Source organism: Pteropus vampyrus, unplaced genomic scaffold (genome assembly GCF_000151845.1).
Source record: "Pteropus vampyrus isolate Shadow unplaced genomic scaffold, Pvam_2.0 Scaffold101, whole genome shotgun sequence".
Taxonomy (NCBI): Eukaryota; Metazoa; Chordata; class Mammalia; order Chiroptera; family Pteropodidae; genus Pteropus; species Pteropus vampyrus.
Window position 1 is genome coordinate 951,004 of NW_011888882.1, and position 18,529 is coordinate 969,532.

Genomic DNA, 18,529 nt, shown 5'->3' on the forward strand with positions numbered 1-18,529 from the left:
AGCTCAAATTTTTATATTAGGATCACTTCTGGAACTAGAAACTAGATGTAAAGGTAAATTTTCAGTTTCGGACCTTCAGCTTCTAGGAAGTCAAATGAAAGAAGTTAACTGTTTAGCTCTATTAAGTCACAGACTGGCTTTTGGGTTACTGAAGAATGGCATAGAGTTATACCTTTTTTATCAAAACTGTCATGAATAAAGTACTAGTCCTCTAGTAAATTTCTACACATTCCCAATAACCAGTAAATCTAAACCTGCAGAAACTATGTGAAAATTATCATTTTTATTTGAAGTTATTTATTCTTCTTTTATTAATCCTCTCTAATAGCATTCATTCAAGTTGATATTTATATGCCTGAATGTTTTATATCATAGTAATAAAACTGCACTAGTCTTGTGCAAGTCTTAATGTTATCGTATTTGTGCTATAAAAAAAAAAAAAAAACCTCCATTAAAAAAATAGTACTTCACAGTCAGCTACTCTTTTATGAAATCAAATAGATGGCTTTCTACAGTAACTGTCTCTCCCTGGAACATTTTTATCAGTACCTGTCAAATTTCGCTATATATCTTAAAATGAAAAAAAGGACTTTAAAAGAAAAAGTACCCTTAAAAGAAGGTATTTTCTTTCATACATCTTGTATTGTCAAGAATAGAATAAGATCAGTTAATTAGCATCAAAGTCAGAAATTACTGCACATATAATTCAGCTATGAAACAAAATTAAAAGGTTCTTTTCAACCTAAAATATTGCAAGCTTCAAAATGACTTTATATACCTAACTAATCAGCATTAAAAGTCAGCTCTGATATGAATTTAATGCCAACTCTTCCATAATAGTTTTCATTGAGAAATTCTAGAAAATCCTTCACACTCTATAAGCAAACAACAGCCTTTACCATATTGGTAGAAATTTGGAAAGAATTAAATTTCTTTACCATATTGGCGGAATTCAGGAAGCTTACAAACTATCATTCTTCACCCCTACATGTAAAGTGAAATTCACCACAGCATTAAATGAATTCACTGATTTTTCTAAGCATTTAAAAATGAGCTCTCTCCAGTCCTATGGAAAGTAGCAGCTTATATAATTTTAAAAGGGTATTTTATATAGTTTGTAATTTTTTAGTGCAACTGAACCATGAATATGTATTAAAACAAAGTTTAAGTAAGAATACCCACTGAATTTCTAACTTAATCAATTCATCCATATATTTTTGGAAGCACAGGCAGACACATGAATTATAAACAAATAAAATAAAGTTAAACTCTTCAAAAAGAGACAGGAAGTTTGTTCTCTTCTTGAACTCCTGAAAGTAAATTATTATATAACAAGAATTCCTCATACGATTAAACTACAACACTGGTTTTCCTATAGGTTTGGACAATTTGCTGGTCATTGAGTAAGATCTTGTTTATATACTGCAAGTTAATCCCATCACATCTACTTTTAGCTCCTAGACAAAAGGTTTTAACCACATGGGGGCTGACGGGAACCTAAGGCCAGAAGATGGTCATACATGTTTGTTAAACAAGGTGGAAAGAATTCTCAACAACCAAAATGGTACTATTTACTCAATTCACAAATTATTTTTCCTTTGGTTAAGTTACATCTAAATATTTTCTTTCTAACTTTAAACATGGGAGTTACTAGATCTTTTCAAACTGTGAACCATTCATAAGCCACTGGCAACAGAAATAACAAGTAACCCCTCCTTTTCACACACTCACTCTCTCTCTCTCTCTTTCTCTCTCTCTCTCTCTCTCTCACACACACACACACACACACACACAAACAAGTATGTGAAAACCAGGCCTCTGAGAGTTCATCTGAATATAAGTCTGTTTCTTTAAATTGCAGAGTTAATACAGTAAGAAGAAAAAGACAAAAATCTACCAACTAGGCTGAGCTGCCATCCTCTCCATGTAGTCTTTGGCCATGTCTCGGGCTTCGATGTTCTCAGGATACAGCACACAGAACATTGCCAAGGCACCCAAATTGTTGCCATAAATTTCATTCCAGCGGGCGCTGTAGTCCTTGGGATCCCAAGGAGGGAGGTACTCCAAGGGGCTGGACAGCATGGTGTGCACAGCCTCGGTGAGCCGGGCAGCAATGTGCTCATGCGAGCTGGTGGCCCTGAGCTGGAGTTCTGTCACCTCAGCCCTGGAGAAGTACAGCATTGGGTGGCTGTCATAGTTGGCATTGGTGAAGGGAATCATGACTTCAGGGCTGTTGTCAGTGATGTAGGCTGACACAAAGCAAAATAAACATATGAAAAACACACTGGGAGCCCCCCGTGTGTGAGTCCTCATCGTGACATCAGTTCTCCAAATCTCCAAGGCAGCCAAACCATCTTTGAAAGATCCTACGAGAAGAAAGAAGAGGATATGTCAGCTATGGGAACATGGCAAAGTAGAAACATATGGTAGGGAGTGACCTCACTTACTAGCAAAAGGTCTACTGAAAAATAAAGCATATCAATTTAGATTGTTTTAATACAACAAAATTTGAACTAGAAAGAAACTTATGAAACCTGATCATTAGTCATTAATTAGTTAATTAAGCATGATATAAGACATGTATTCATTGTGGAAAACAGATCTTTGGAATTGGGGAAACCATAACATGTATGTAAGTAGGCAAGACAAACACTCCTTGGCATTCTTCTCGCATTTTATCACACAAGGAAGTTTAGGTTTTATGGTATTTTTTTAGATATTAATGTGAAAACTACAATAACCAATAGCTAGTGGTGAAATGTCTGGGAATCTGAATGAACATTAGGAGAAAATAAAAAAATCCTGACTTTCTTAAGACAGCCTCCATCACTCTAACTTCTCCCTGCTTCCTCACATTCTACGCTGAGAACCAGGGATTAAGATCAATACATCTATAAGAATGTAAGCAGACAAAATATTATGAGTAAGGCTAAATATCCTCTTTGTGTCAACAGAAGGTAGGGACAGAGAAGACAAAAGGAGGGTAAACATCTGCCAGGCCCATGCATTCCCTGGACTGACATCATCAAGCATGCAGTGAAAGACCAGACACGGGGCTGCTGGAACTAGAAACTGACACGCCTTCATTCAGAAAATAAAATTCCAGAATCAAAAGGCTAAAATAACACGTGTGCATTTTCCCCTTAATATCTGAAATTTCCGTCTACTTCTTCATTTTGCATATGGGATTTTGGTGCCATTCAGTAAATCAGACATTTAAACCTAGCTCACATATTTTCTCAACTTTCTTAAAAGTCCTTTTTTTCAGTAGCAGCTTTGCTCACAGGTTAAAAGAACGTCTTTCAAATGTAGGAACATTAAAAAAAAAAAAAAAACCCTCAGCCTAGTCCTAGTCCATGTCTCACATCTGGGATAAAGCAGGCATAAAATCCCCTAGAGGAAAGTCAGGGAATTCTTAAAATTCTTCAGAGGGGAAAGGTTATAGAAAGCAGACCAGAAAAAGACAGTTTTATGTAAATAATGAACAGTAGTTTTCAATTATTAAACGGAGAAACTGATGGAGAAAAATCAACCTCCCCAGCTGAACACAAACTACTTTTCCGAGGAAAAACTGTCTCATCATACTCAGAAAAAAGAAAACTAACGATTTAACACATATTAAAGATCAAACCAGATTCTCAACTTGTCCTATCTCCAAGAGAAAGGCAATATGGCATCATTTGTGGATGCTGTCAAAATTCTACTTTTATTTATATTTCTGAATGTGCACTGGACTATATATATAGTGTATAGAATCAAAGGCAGCGATTTTGCAAAGCATTTTAGGAGTAGAACTTGTGGTGAATGAAAAAATTAGTATAGCCATGCTAAATAAAACATATAAAATACAAATAACTCTTGGACTCTGTCCATATTATGTCTAGCATCCAAAGCTTCAAGGCGGCTGGCAGGATCCTTCAAGGTCAGAGACATGGCCAAAAGAAATAATATTTTGTGGTTATGTCTGTGGAGGGGTGTGGTCTCTGGCAATACAGAGATGTGGCTGGGTCTGAAGTAATGCTCAGGCCCCACTGCCCCTCCCCCCAGGGGGTTATTTTTTGCTCTTTTCAGAGAACAATTATGCTAACAATTTTTTTTAATCCTGTATATATTAGTCTCCAAAAGTCTAGATTGGATGCATCTATTAATACAATTAACATCATGGAGATTTTAGGTACTCAGGGTGAGGATGAGTTGGAAGTTTCTCCTTTAACTGATCCCTACACGCACACAACTGAAGATTCCTCCACTACTGGTACCTGAATATGTGGCTCAAGTCCAAGGGGTGGGTAGGGGGTGGCTTGAGTTATTGGGGGGTGGGTAAGAAGCTATGTGGAGACTAGAAATTCTTTATTTCAAATTCTGTACAAACAAAGGTGTTTAAAGCTTATGTGTTTATATTCTCTTTCTCCTCTCTTACGCATACCATCCCTCTACCCAGGTCCAGAGTGACTGAGACAGTTAGGGGTGCTCCAGAGAGTCCTTCACAATTCAAGACTAATACTATGAGCCTCGCCACTTCTACCACATTGCTTCCCGTTATGTAGGACATGCCTGAGTATATTTAAACAAGAAGAGTTGCTCCTGGAGCACAGAACCTCATTAAGACGTTGTTTTGGGAATGATGCCATCTCAATATGCCAGCTGTTATTGAAAGTTCCCTAGTTATTACTTCGAATTCATGAGAGGATATCAGGGCAGCAAGGCTGTGAGTTACCGCACATGTAAAACATTAATTCTGATAGGAATACCATGTAGGCCAGTGCAGAACCCACAGAAATTCTGCAGAACGATCATCTACGAAGACTGCCTGAGGGGAAAATAACCACAGCATTTATGGTGGCACAAAGTATGAGTTGCCTCCCTTGTATCACACTCAATATGCCCAGTCCCTACTGCTCTTTCAGCTATTAAGGCCTTTGTCAATCTACCCAAAGAGTTCATTTCTCCTGTATCTGGCACATACCTGTATTACGTTGGACTGTTCCGGCGGTTTACATGCCATGCCTCACCGAAGATGAAACTGTAGCTTCCTCTTTGCATCACAGGGCTTAGCACTCTGGCTTACATATAAAGGCAGCTCATGGATGCTGGCTGAACTGAACTAACTCTTGAGCTCAGGAGGTGGTAGCTAAAATGAGCAAAGAGAAACCTTATTCTCCCTTATCTAAAGCCAAAGCAAGTTTAGAATTCTTCAGAAAAAAATTCTGCTAGAAAATGAATGAAGAAAAATGCTCACAAGGCCTAGAAACTCCTGTAGCCTAAAAACTATTCAGTCGTTTTTCCCTAAAGGGAAACCTAATTCCCATCTACCATCTTACATCTATCTAGAAAATTCCACTGAAAAGCCCACATTTCTTTGGGATTCCCCTTTCACATCTACCCTTAGCATTCTGTAGACTCATTCTGTAAAGAGAACAGCTAAAATCAGATGAAAGGAACATTTCTCAAGACAATTTTTGGTGGACCACAGATGGGCAGGTTTTATGCTAATTTTACGTACTTATTTCAATGTACATTAGGAAAAGCTATAACTAGCACATCAAACCTGAGATTTCAACAGATATATAAAGTACTTATTTAAAATACATTTCAGTTTGAAAGTTTAACAGAAAAAAGTAAATGGATAAGGCAAAATTTGTTGAAGAAGGTGGCACCTGAATAACTAAACTTTGGGAGATGCCGAAAGACTCCATTGGGCCTCATTTCCCCAAAGTCTTTCCTCTTCTCCACTGTGATACACTAGCTTTCCTAATCCAGTTATCCCCCCCATTTTTTTGCCTTGTTCAACACAGATCAGAGAGCAAAACATTCCCAAATTTTGACCTAATCAATGAATACGGTGCAATCCTTTAAGAATTAACCTGTCACTACAAGATAATTCAGAGAGCAATTTGATCATCTCTCTGCCTGTGTGCCCTAAATATATCTGCAGCGGTCCTAGTTTGATGTTTTGCTTAGACGAAGCCAAAGGATATAAAAAGTACTTAACAAGATGCCCAAATTCTAATTATCTTAAGTAGGTCCTTACACAGCAACAATAAGGCTAAAATTATTTTGCTTTAATTCTGATTCCAACAATCCACTGCAGCTATTATGACTGCTGACACATAGAGAAATTTTGTGTGCAATGCTTTTCACATATTTATCTTTTATTTACAATAACTTGGTGTAGCAAAGAAGTACTCAAAGTTACTGTATACTGTTACTCTAACATCTTAACTTCAGAGGCAGAATTAGAACCCAAATCTCCTAAATCCTAAACCAAAGTTCTTCTTTTTAACCAAATTTTTAACAACATTCAACATTAAGGGCTCCGTTTCTGCCATCCTTATACAAAGAAAGCACAAAAAGAATACACTGTAAATGAAAAGAACTGAAAACTAGTACATTGAGTTTCCAAAATGAAGTGGGTTTCCAAATGGTCTGAGACTGTTTATAAATGAAACACATCGTAGTACAAAAGTTATTTCAATTCCTCTGGCTTTAGAAAAATAGAAAGTATTTTAAAAATTAAAAAAAAAAAAGTTAAATTGAAAAATATAGAAAGTATAAGGATAGAAGAGAGAAAACACCCTGTAGATAGTAAAACATATCCCAAATCAAGATGGACTAAAAATCCTCTTATAATAATGTGTGTGGAGCTGGGCAAAGATGAGTATAATCTCAGCTCTACTGTCTACTAGTTTTGATCAACTGACTTCTGCTCTCAAAATCTCCATTCTCTCATCAATAAAATGGTCCCAACTTCATGGAACAATTAAATATTATGTGATGCATTTAGCATAGAACCTGACATAAAGTAAGAGGTCAATAAGTATTTGTCATTTTTAATAAAAGGAATGAAGTTTCAAACATGCAAGATTATATTAACCTACCCCCAAAAATATTTTATTTGAAAGAAACTAAATATTATAAGCAAAACAATGAGAACCAGAGATGGTAACTGACTAGGGCAAGGTCATGCCACCTACGAGGGACTTCTGAAACTTGATCACATGCTCCTGACTCTTTAACTCATCGTTCATAGTGAGCTCAATGCTCACTAGAAAAGAAAGCATATGACCTTTGAAAATATCTGGGTATTTGTTGGGGATTTTGCCCCCAAAGCAAAGAACAGCAACTAAACAAACCATTATCGGAGTTTGATTGTTTCCAGTAACTCTTGGTGTATAAAAAGTGACTGCTTCTTACTGTATTCTTTCAAAAGAAAGGCCAAGTGATATAATAGGGGCTTATACTACAACCTCTGGCTGAAGAAGCTGTTTCCTAGCAACAAATTTATATTACGGAAAGGGTACAAGAGTACTTGGGGGACATCTGCTGCCACTGCCAGAGTTAGTGAGCTAACCTCACTCCAGCATCTGGTCTTGGATCAGTCAATGTCATCAGTATTTCAGCTGATCACCCCAGGAGACGCTCTCTGATGTTAATAAAACTAAAACTCTCCTCCTCCAACATATACGAAACCAGAATGTCTGTGTTCCCTTATAAGAAATACAATGATAAAAAAGAATGGGAACTATTTCTGGCTTCATCAGAAAACTACACAGGAATAAAATTATTAGATAATTGCCTGTTGAACAAGGAATCAGAACCAAGGCAGTGGGAAGGGCCTTTGGCTTGGGGCAACTCGACCAGTCAAGATCACTGCCATAACTGCACTTGAAAGGAGGCTATATTGTCAGCATCTGGGATATCATTAAAAACAAATTTTTAAAAACTGAACTGTAATGAAATTTAGGAAAGAAGAGGAAATTGTATATCTCTCACAGCTCCAGCCACCACCCCCACCAAGCTCAGCCCAAGAACAGCTGTTCCAGTTTGCCCAACCCAATGCAGTTAGTTGCAGGATTAGGACAGTCAAATACCTCCCACACTAGGACTGGATGTACCCATATCTACAAAGGGCTAAAACAATCTAGCAGAATAGACAACTGAATGCCCCTGACATCAATCATTTCCCTTGGAAAATGTGTAGACTCACAGAATTTAGCATCTATGACTCTTCCTTATTCATGCAACCATTTAAACCCAAGTTCCCTCCCTCTTTAGGACTCTAATCTAGTTTTAGGCAGATTCTGGTGGCCTGAGAGTACTAACATATCCTAAAAGAGGGGCACGTTTCCTTCTCTGATCTATTTTAGGATTTAACTCTCAGAGAAATCTATTTCCAAGTATTTAAGAAACATCTCACCGTGGTCTCATACATATTATCCTCACTGTTTCCACACATTTTAACTAATGGAATGAACACGTTTTTAAAGTTCTTCACCTGGTGCAAAGTTCTTACTTTTCTATTTCAATTTTATTAAATGTATAGTTAGGATAATTTTTTAAAAATAATTTTTCTTGAATAGAAAAATGTTCTTGGTAAATTTTCGTAGTGAAATAAATCTAACATTATTCTCAAATATGTAGAATCCTAAGAAAACATATGGTTTGGGTACTATACAATCTTTCTCTAAAATTATATTCCCTGATGTGTAAAATCTGCGGACTCAGCCAAAACAGAAAATTTTAAAAACCAAGGGCTCTTAATCAAAATGAAAGTTCCTTTTACTGAGGCCTTATTGTTTCTTTATTTAAGGGTGAAATAAAATATATCTCCCTAAGAAGTCATTTCCAAACAAAAATCCACAATATGAAATTATACCATATGGAACCCTCAAGAATTTACACACACTACTGAAGGAGTAATTATAACCCTGAACCCACACAGCAAAACCACACTGTGTATAATAATGGTGTCTACCACCTCCACACTCAACACTGGAGAAACTTTAGGTTAGGTTTGTAAGTTAAGTACAGCTCTGTGCAGTCAAAGAACATTTCTACATTGTCCCCAGGAAAAGTATTTGTGAAGATACCACATTTTCTCATAATATAATCTGAAGCTCACTTCTTCCCTACACCTACAATGTTAATTCTTATAACTTCCTTAAGTGAGAAGAATAATTAATCTAAATTATGTTCAAAATGGGTATACATATTTTCTGGTGTCAAGTCTGAAGGCTCCATCTCCATTCACTAGAGACTACTTGTATGAGTAATTTAGTGGCTATCAAACTGAAAATATAAATTAGCAGTAGAGTTTTGCCTGGTGCACATTACTGTATAACTAAGAACCATTATAATCCTGGTGCACATTACTACAGAACTAAGAACCATTATAATCCTGGTGCACATTACTACAGAACTAAGAACCATTATAATCCTGTTTTTTGAGAAACAGATTGTCTTATGGAATATACAAAGGAAGAAAAATCTGTATAATTTTCATGGAGGCGAAGAGAAAGCAGGCTGGAAGTGGGCATCTACAATGTCATTGATGCAACTGCTGGAGTTTCGCTTTACAAAAAGGTTAAAAGAGAAAGTGAAATGGTTAGACTTTCTAAGATAAGTAAGTTCTAGTTTACCTAGCAGTCTAATGATTGGACATCTTCTGATTAGTATTTCTTTATTTTAAATTTAATCGGTTTTCTTTTTATTTTCATGTTCTTTATATTTATTTTTACAAATAGTTTTACTATTTTTAATTGATTTCCTTAAGGATGGTGTTGGAACACAAAATCCTAAAATATTTTCAGGATTTTTTATTCTGATATTATTTTCACAATAATTTAATGCTGAGTATAATCAAGTGTATTTCTTTTTGGTATTCTGAATCTTTTAAATAGTAATTTATGCATATGTATTAAGCTTTCCAATGCACTGTTTTCCAGAATTGGAATATCGATACCCTATCCCTGTTGGGTGCAAGAATTTCTTGTAAACATTAATTAATTAATTAATTAATTGATCTATGTATTGAGCAGCTATTAAATTCAGAAACTATGCTAGACATGAGGATATAAAGTAAACAAGAAAAATATGCTCTGCCCTAAATTAATATAGGTTAAAAAAAAAATCTAACAAACTGGTGTTTCCAAGGATTTTTTTTTTTTTTAATGCAGTGCTTGTATTACTGTCTGACATTAAAGTTAAATAGGAATTTCTCCCTTAGTCCAAAGCAATTTATTTACCTTACTGTACTGGCCCCAAATGAAAATTAACAATCTTTATTTTCAAAATTTTTCTAAATAGTAAATAACCAAAGATTTTCTGGAAGGGTCTGAAAAACCACCTATAGCTTTCTCAGCAATAGCATTAAGCATGAAAATACTCTTTTCTGGCCTAATGGCTAAACAAAATAATAAAGCATAGAAAAGAAGATGAATAGAGATAAGGAAACCAATAGCTAAATATAACATCATACAGTTTCAAATAACAGTTAAACTAAACCATGAAATGCTCATGAAAACTAAGGTAAAATTTTTCTTCCTGCCATTAATTCACAAGGGTAGATGGGTGAGGTGGTTAAAAGGGCCAGCACAAGGGGCAGAGTGGCTTTTTTCACCACTGTATGACTTTGGACAAGCTAACTATTGAAACCAAGTCCTTCATTTAAAATGAAGATGGAAGTGATATTTTTCTGAAAGACTGGTTGAGAGATTAGATAACACCTATAAAGCACCTACCACTTTCTGTTAAATTTCTGTTCCCCCCCCCAAAAACTAATTATCATCATTTACCTCAGAACATGATTAGTGGTCGAGAACAAGTGGAAGACAGACTTCTAGGGTTTGAATCCCCAGAGCCACCATGTCATTAGCTATGTCTCTGTTTTGGATAAAATAATAATACCTTCCTCACAAGGTTTCTGTGATCTTAAATGAGCTGATACGCTTGAAGCAATAAAAGGGTGCCTAGGATTTACAAAGTGTCCAATAAATGCTAGCAGTCATCATCATCTTTTCAATGAGAACACTGAGGTCGTACGAACTGAAAGGAACTCTGCCACGACACCAGGAGAAAGCGTTCATAAAAAACAATGTATTGTGGATTCATGACTTTGCAGACTCTTCAAGAGCCTAAAAATAGCAAATACTTTGATAAATATAAAGTATTCGATGCCAAGAGTTTTCTCCTTCCTGTTCAACTGCACAATTTTAACTTTCAGGGCATACAGTCTAAGTGACTGAACACATCTAAGGAGAAAAGAAGTGTTCACATCTTATACTATTTCTTTATCAACCAAATTTATATGAAGAGATAAAGCTTACTGATATACCACACGTGTGTGTGTGTTTACACAGTAAAACATTCCTCCCTCTCTCCCCCTGCCCCCAACCTGTCCCCCATCTCCGTCTCTGCACTATCAGTCTTCTGCCTTTGGATTGGAACTTACACCACCAGCTTTCCTGGACTCCAGCTTGCAGACAGCAGATCATCGGACTTCTCAGCCTTCACAGTCACATGAGCCAATTCCTCTGCCTTAGCATCATCTTCCAGGCTACCTTTCCTCTTTTTCACTTCCTTCTCCAATCACTACCACATATTCCTCCGTTAGCCCAGTATCTGCAAACTTTAGTGGGATGAGTCATAACATCAACTTATAGATTTTCAGGCGAAATACCACAAAACAGATAACCTCTTCTATGTAATCGACTCTGGTTCACTAATTTATGAATTTAGCCAAAACTATGTATATTTTGGGTATATTCTTATATCATCTCCTCCAGGATCAGGTCCTATAAGTTTACCTTAATGATAATGCCTCTAAGAAGCACTAATACCATGTTCCAGGCCTTACCATGCTCTGCAAGAAAAAAATTGACTCAGCAGGCCTATTGCTCAAACACTACACATTTCCGAGAAAGGCCTGTCTATAGGACTAGCCCTTGTGTAGCTCAGGGGAGATGAGCTGGGAGCTCTTGTAATATTCTACCTGATTAGAGATTTTGCAAGCCTGAGGCCTTGGGCCATGTGGTACCAGTTTGATGAGGCAGTTTATACTAACATTGTGATTTATGATAAACTCTTGTCTTTGCTCTGGGGGCCTAGAGTCTGAATAGCTGAGAGTCGGTCATGACGATATTGCGTGTCTACATGACTGAAGCCAGTAAAAGCCCTGGACACCAAGCTGGGGTGAGTTTCCCTGGCTGGCAACACTTTGCATGTGTTGTGGCATATTGTTGCTGGGAGTGCGAATCCACTAGGAAAAAGACACCTGGCAGCCTGCGCTTGGTTTCTTCTGAACTTTGCTACATGCACCTTTTCCCCTCACTGATTTTAATCTGTATTCTTTGGCTATATTAAACCATAACCCTGATTATAGCAGCTTTTTGTGAGTCCTTCTAGTGACTCACTGAACCCAACGGGGGTCTTGGGGACCCCAACATTCATTTTCAGACTATTTAAATTCCTGTTAGAATTATGAGTCTTGCCATAATACTTTGTCCCATTAGAATAGAAAATGTTGTGATACTTTCACCAAATCTTTCTCTTTACTCAACTTTTGTTATTGTTCTCTGACTTATACCCAGAAAAAGGATTCAGTCTGAGGATGCTACTATGGAAGCAAAGGACACAGCAGAATATACTGGACTTATAGATTGTTTAACAGCTTTGGATACTGTCTAAAAATGAAGTACATTGATGTTAGGCAAAAGGTTTAAAAGAATTTCACGGGAAAGTAATTTGCTGGCATTAAACCTACATTTCCAGTTTGTCTGATTTAAAATAAAAATTTCATTTATTGGATGAGTCTTTATATGGAGTGATGCTTTTAGCACTATACAGGAAGCTCTTTTTTATTTTTTCCTTATAATCAAGTATTTTTCCATTTTTCAATCTTCAAATATTCACCAATGATAAATTTACTTTTTTGCTGTTTTACATTCTCAAACATTTAGTATGTACTTTTTTGGGTCATTTTTGTCTCACAGATCAGAGTTCTTTGGCATTAAAATTTGTGAGTAATTTCCAAATGTCCCATTATGAATCATAATCAAAATTCAGAATACCACAGATTTGGTTTGTAAAACAATGATACACAGATGAATTAACCCAAGGATGCAGGCATCGCCTTTCCATACTTCCCCATTTCGGTTACTGGCAATCAATTCTGCCAGCAATTCAGACCCAAACTCCCAACCCCGCCCCCCGCCCACCTTCCCTTCCCATCTCTGTTTCCATATGGAAACTATCAGCAAATTCTGTTGACCCCATCCTCAAAATAGGTCCAGGATCCAAACCCTTTTGCCACCCCATAACTGCCTAAGCCACACCACATCTTACCACAAGGGCCTCCAAACTAGCTCCCACTGCTTTTCACCCTTACCCTCCCCCCACCCCCACAGTCACTCTCAACATTGGAACCAGAGCCATCCTTGTTCAATTGTAATCCAGAATATGTCACCGCTGTGTTGAAAATCCTCCGATGGCTTCCCATTTCATTCAAAGTTAAGAATCAAAGCGCTGACAATAGCTCTCTAGGCACTAACTATATAGTCTGAGCCTGTTATCTCTCTGCCTTTGCATCCTACAGCTCTCCTACCACTTTACCCCTTCTCGTCTTGTACAGAAGGGGAGTCCTCTCCCCTCAGAGCCTGCGTGTTTGTTTGTTCTGCCTAGAATGCTTCCCCCAGGCATCCACGTGGCTGGCTCCCCACCCCCTTTAAATATTTGCTCAGATGTCACTTTCTCAGTGAGGCTGCCCCTGACCATCACCATCTTATTTAAATTACAACCGCCACCATTCCCTAACTCCCTTCAAGGTTTTATTTTTCATCATGGTACTTACAACCTTCTAATCTACTCGATAATTTACTTATTTCTTTTGTGTGCCTGGCTCCTGTTCAGAATGTAAGCTCCATGAGGGCACTTAGCTTTCTGCTATGTCCCTAACACCTAAAAGAGTGCCTATCACTTAAACACCCAGAGATCGTTTATTGAATGAATTAACTAATTTGTCAAGATGTAAACCTTTAAAAACTCAGAAATAACTATACATATATTATATAGCTATATATACAACTACATAAAAAGAAGCCATAAAAATCTCTGTGTACCAAGACAAACCATTTGGAGGTAAAATGTACTACAATGCTTGAACCTTTCAAGGTTATTCAGGGCAATGATTACAGGGTTTACTGAGAGCTGCCACCATACCCAGTGCCGTCTCTACTACTCTCTCTTAGGCACAAAGCTTTCACTATGTCCACCCCAGGTTGCAGCTGGCTTGCTGTACCCCCAAGTCTTGCCACACCCTTGTTAATGTGTATGGCCCACCTCAGATCGCAGTCCTTTGTTGTTTTCCAACATTCCAGGGATGGTTTTCATGGGTTTCTTGGGGTCTTTTTCTAAATGCCATCCCCAAACTTTCAGCCCATTTTGCATGAGATTAGACATCCTATTATTCTCCCATCTATGCAGCCCAGACTAGCCATGACTCTCTCTCCCCTGGATGATTGTTTGGGTGCTTTTATTGAGGTTGTTCTCTTTTGAAATTTAAATTTAATTCCTTTCATGTCCCCCATTTAACCATATTTCTAAGGATTATTTTTATTATTTAATGGTTTGGTATCAGGGCTTTAGTAGTGCTATTATGTGCAAATTTCAGAAAAAAACTTTCTGTATTGCTAACATTTCTTTTATCTAGAATAAGAGTGGTTTCTAATGAATTATTACTTTTATACCAATATCATTCCTATTATTTGTGCTTAAAAAAAAAACTTATCATGCTGAGTTTTTTTATATCTATATAGTTTTACCACTAGTTAGGAAACAACTTCTGAGAAAAAGAAAAGTTTTACTGTACTGATGGAGACTACATACACTGCAGAACAAAAGAATAATCTCTGAGTTGCTGACCACAGATCCACAGGCCAAAAAAGTATGTTCCTGCCAGAAATATCCCAACTCAGAGCCTGAAATAGGACTGGATATTTAATGTTTGTGTCTGTGTGTATGTTCAAAATCATGTTAATTCAGTGTCTATATCGTTGTCTTGATGAATCAACTGTCTATATTTTGCTCTGTCTTTAACATTCTACTCTGGGAGTATTAGCCCCATGCTTTGCATCTCCTTATCTAGGCATCTTCCTTTCATATCCATCCACCCTACCCTTTTCATCCCATGTCTGCTGACAGCCAGATTCCACTTAGCTACTTCTTTAAGCAAACCTGATGAAATTCTCTTAATCTGTGGTGGACAAAATGCCTTCTGTACTAATTTTAAATTTTTAAAACTTTTTTAATTTCTTGTTCTAAACGGATGTAGAGATTATATGGCCATCTATCAGGTAATTCCTGAGTTAAATGGGGCAGGGGAGGGGACAAGATGCCATTTAAGATCTTCCAAATTAAAAATTTCATGAAGTAACTTTGACTCTTTCAGTGACACCTTATCCTCTGTTGTGCTTTCCCACAGAGGCTGAATCTCATTGTCCCCAATCTATAAGAAAGATGAAACCAGCCTCTTCATTCCTGAGGCCACCTTAGTTCTCTTAGTGACTCTCTGGTAGTGATTCTCCTGGCACTTTCATCACTTAAAATCATCATTTGTCTATGTACTCTTTTTAATCTTCTATTGTTTGGGGATACTTCTAACTTCCTCTGTGATTTAGGAACCTCGATCATATTTGCTCATTCTACCTTAATCCCTACTATGTGCTTGAGAAGCATTAACTTTGATCTTATCTCATAGCTACAGATCCACCCATTTATTCATCTCCAATTGATTCCTCAATAAAATCTTTACCATTGATACTTTAGATTTGTGCCTCTTTCCAAAAGTATTCAATTCTTCCTTTATCACCTATACTCTGAGACAGTGATATATCCTCAAAATTTACAGAAAAGACTGAAATTATCCAAGGCAAATATAATGTCCCTAAACTTATCTTACTATCTTTATAACTCCAATCCCAAAAGGAAAGAAGTTACCTAGAGTGCCATGCTGGAAAGAAGAAGAAAGGCAAAAGATCCTTCTAGGACACGGGCAGCAAATCGCTATCCCAAAGCCCTCAGTCACATGTCCACTGCTGAGGCTGTTCAGCAAATGGTTCAGGTCCAGGCAAATAAAATATGGAAGAGCCAAGGAGAGCTCATTAACTGTCTCTCATATAAACCTACACATCCCTCCTCTTTTCTACAATCCTTTCGGCACACCATGGTCATAGTGTGATAGGTTCCAAAGATCTGACCTGGAGTCTCTTGGGTTGAATTGAGTCCTGCAAAAATGCAAATGCTGGAATCCTAATCTGTGATACCTCATCATGTGACCTTATTTGGAAACAGCGTCATTGAAAATATAGTGAAGATGAGGTCATATTGGAGTAGAATGGGCCTCTGATCCAATATGACTGGTATCTTTATTGGGGAAATTTAGACACACACACACACACACACACACACACAGAAAAAGAATGCCACGTGAAGATAATGGTAGAGATCAGAGTGAAGGATCTACAAGCCCAGGAACTTCAGGAAAAATTAACAGAAAAAAAGGGAGAAGAATTGAAAGGATTCTCTTTCATGGCATCGGAAGGAACCAACTCTGCTGACACCTTGATTTTGGATTTCTACCCTCCAGAACTGTGTGGCAATAAATTTGTGGTGTTTAAACCACGCAGTTGGAGGTACTTTGTTACAAAAGCCTTAGCAAATTATAGAATCCTAGCTTTACAATTTTCTCATTTCCAAAGTAAGGACTATAATTCTTATTATATCTACACCAAAAGTTGCTATAAAAAAAAAACTGGTCTAAGTACCTCACATGGATTAACTCATCTAATCTTCACCACAGCCCCACAGCTGAGGAAACTGAGGAACAGAGAGATTAAGGGAGTTACCTAAGACCACACAGAAAGTGAAGGAGCCAAGATATAAACCCAGGCAGTGTGCCAATTCTACTCACGAAATACTAACTTTGTAAACCATAAAGTTTCTCAAAAATTAAATAAATCATCATCATATCACTTTCCTATGCAAAAGCCTTTATTTCCTACAGCAAAATGAACAACTTTCTCCACCAAGACTTCCACAATCTAGCTCTGGCCTACCGTTTCAATATTTATCACTCATTTCTTCTCTACACAGACTCTCCCTTCACGCTTCCCTGCTCATCCTTGCTTGAGCACCACTCACATTTTTGTCCTATAATCCCATTGTTACTTTCATGGGGTTCCCTCTACTGCTCCACACCCAACCTCCAACCTTTCTCAGAGAACACAATGTTCTTTATGAAGGCTTCCCTAGCAATTCCATCCATAAGTGGTCCCCACTGTGGCCCCATATACGCATTGTCCAATATTCTTTGGGAATTCAGGGATGAGGCCAGCGAAGAAGGTGCTTATATCATCTTACAAGATGGCAGAAAAAATAATGTTTATACAAACCACTAAAATAAAAGGAGGTATATGCATGAGAGTGACAAAGTACTATTGAAATTTAAAGGTGTTAAATTAACACTTCTGGCTGGGAGAAAGGATGGATGCACTGAGAATGTGCTATCTGAACTGGGCTTTAAAAGGGGGTCAATAAGAACATTTATAGCTTTAACTGTCTCTACTAATGTATGCATTTAGTACTAGTTACAGGCATAACAAGTTATTTGAAGGTACATATTACCTTTCTTTCTCACGCTTATTGTTTCAGTCCTCTCTGAACTCAAAAGGAATTTGAAGGTAGATATCACCTACTCAGGTATAAGCTGCTAGGAGGCAGGGATCTTAGTCTTGTCTTAGTCTTGTCTTTCCTATACTATCAAGCACCACTGATTACACGCAATACAGGCCTTCAAAAAATGTTTGTGGAAAACAATGAAAGGATACATGAGGAAGGGAAGGAAGAAAAGAAAGAGAATGTCATAAAAGGTAATAAGTGAATTGTCATGATTTTTCCAAGAAGTTCTCCTCTACCTGGTGCCACTCCATTTTGTTGCTCACTCGTCTTCCTGTTCTTTCACCTTCCTTGCAATGCTTCTTCCCTTCCTCTTTTTGGCATAAAATCCTGAGACCCAGTTCATTCTCCCTTCCTGGGTGAGTATTCTCTGCCCATGTAACCCTTACAGATTTCTTCCTTCGTGCAATCCTACTGCATGCTTGTCTCTGTTCAGCATTTAATTGTTCTTACAGTTTCATACTCGGTTATCCTTCTCCATCCAGATTTTATAGCACCCCAAGGCTGGAAACTATGTCATATTTATTTTGCATGCCTCCTCTCTTCGCCTCTACCCAGATGTCCCCTCAAACACAGAAGTATCTGGTAAATACTTGCTGAATGACTAAATCCTTTCAGTATGTCTAGTGCTAAAGTATAGCATTCTTTCATCTGACTCTCCAGGTTCAAAAGTACATTGGAAAAAGTTATATATCAAAGCATTCATTCCCAAGTAACACAGACTTATCTTTTCTAAAATTTACAATCACTCAACCAAACTTCACTGGCTTCATCAAGAAAAAAAGGTATAAGCACACAAAGAAGGATCTGTTATATAACCACCCTAACATAGCTTGCTCAATTCAACTTGTTTAGGCACGGGGCTTATCATTTTATGGCAATTTAGTAGTATAAATACTGCAATACATTTCTTCCCCAAGAAAGAGATATTGGAAGTGTTCCAACTTAACCTAAAACTTGCAAGATGAAATTTAACGAGTAGAGGTAAAATTGAATTTTTAAAGTTCCCACAGTGGATATT

The 18,529-nt window shown here is 37.3% G+C and overlaps 1 protein-coding gene across 1 annotated transcript in view; it reads right to left on the bottom strand.

Moving 5' to 3' along the window:
* DSE (dermatan sulfate epimerase) overlaps positions 1-18,529 on the bottom strand; it is a 56,457-nt gene that overhangs the window by 29,478 nt on the left and 8,450 nt on the right. The window contains exon 2 of the mRNA XM_023533370.1: positions 1,897-2,366. Coding sequence (XP_023389138.1) covers positions 1,897-2,366 — 470 coding nt within the window. The remainder of the gene's footprint in view (positions 1-1,896; positions 2,367-18,529) is intronic.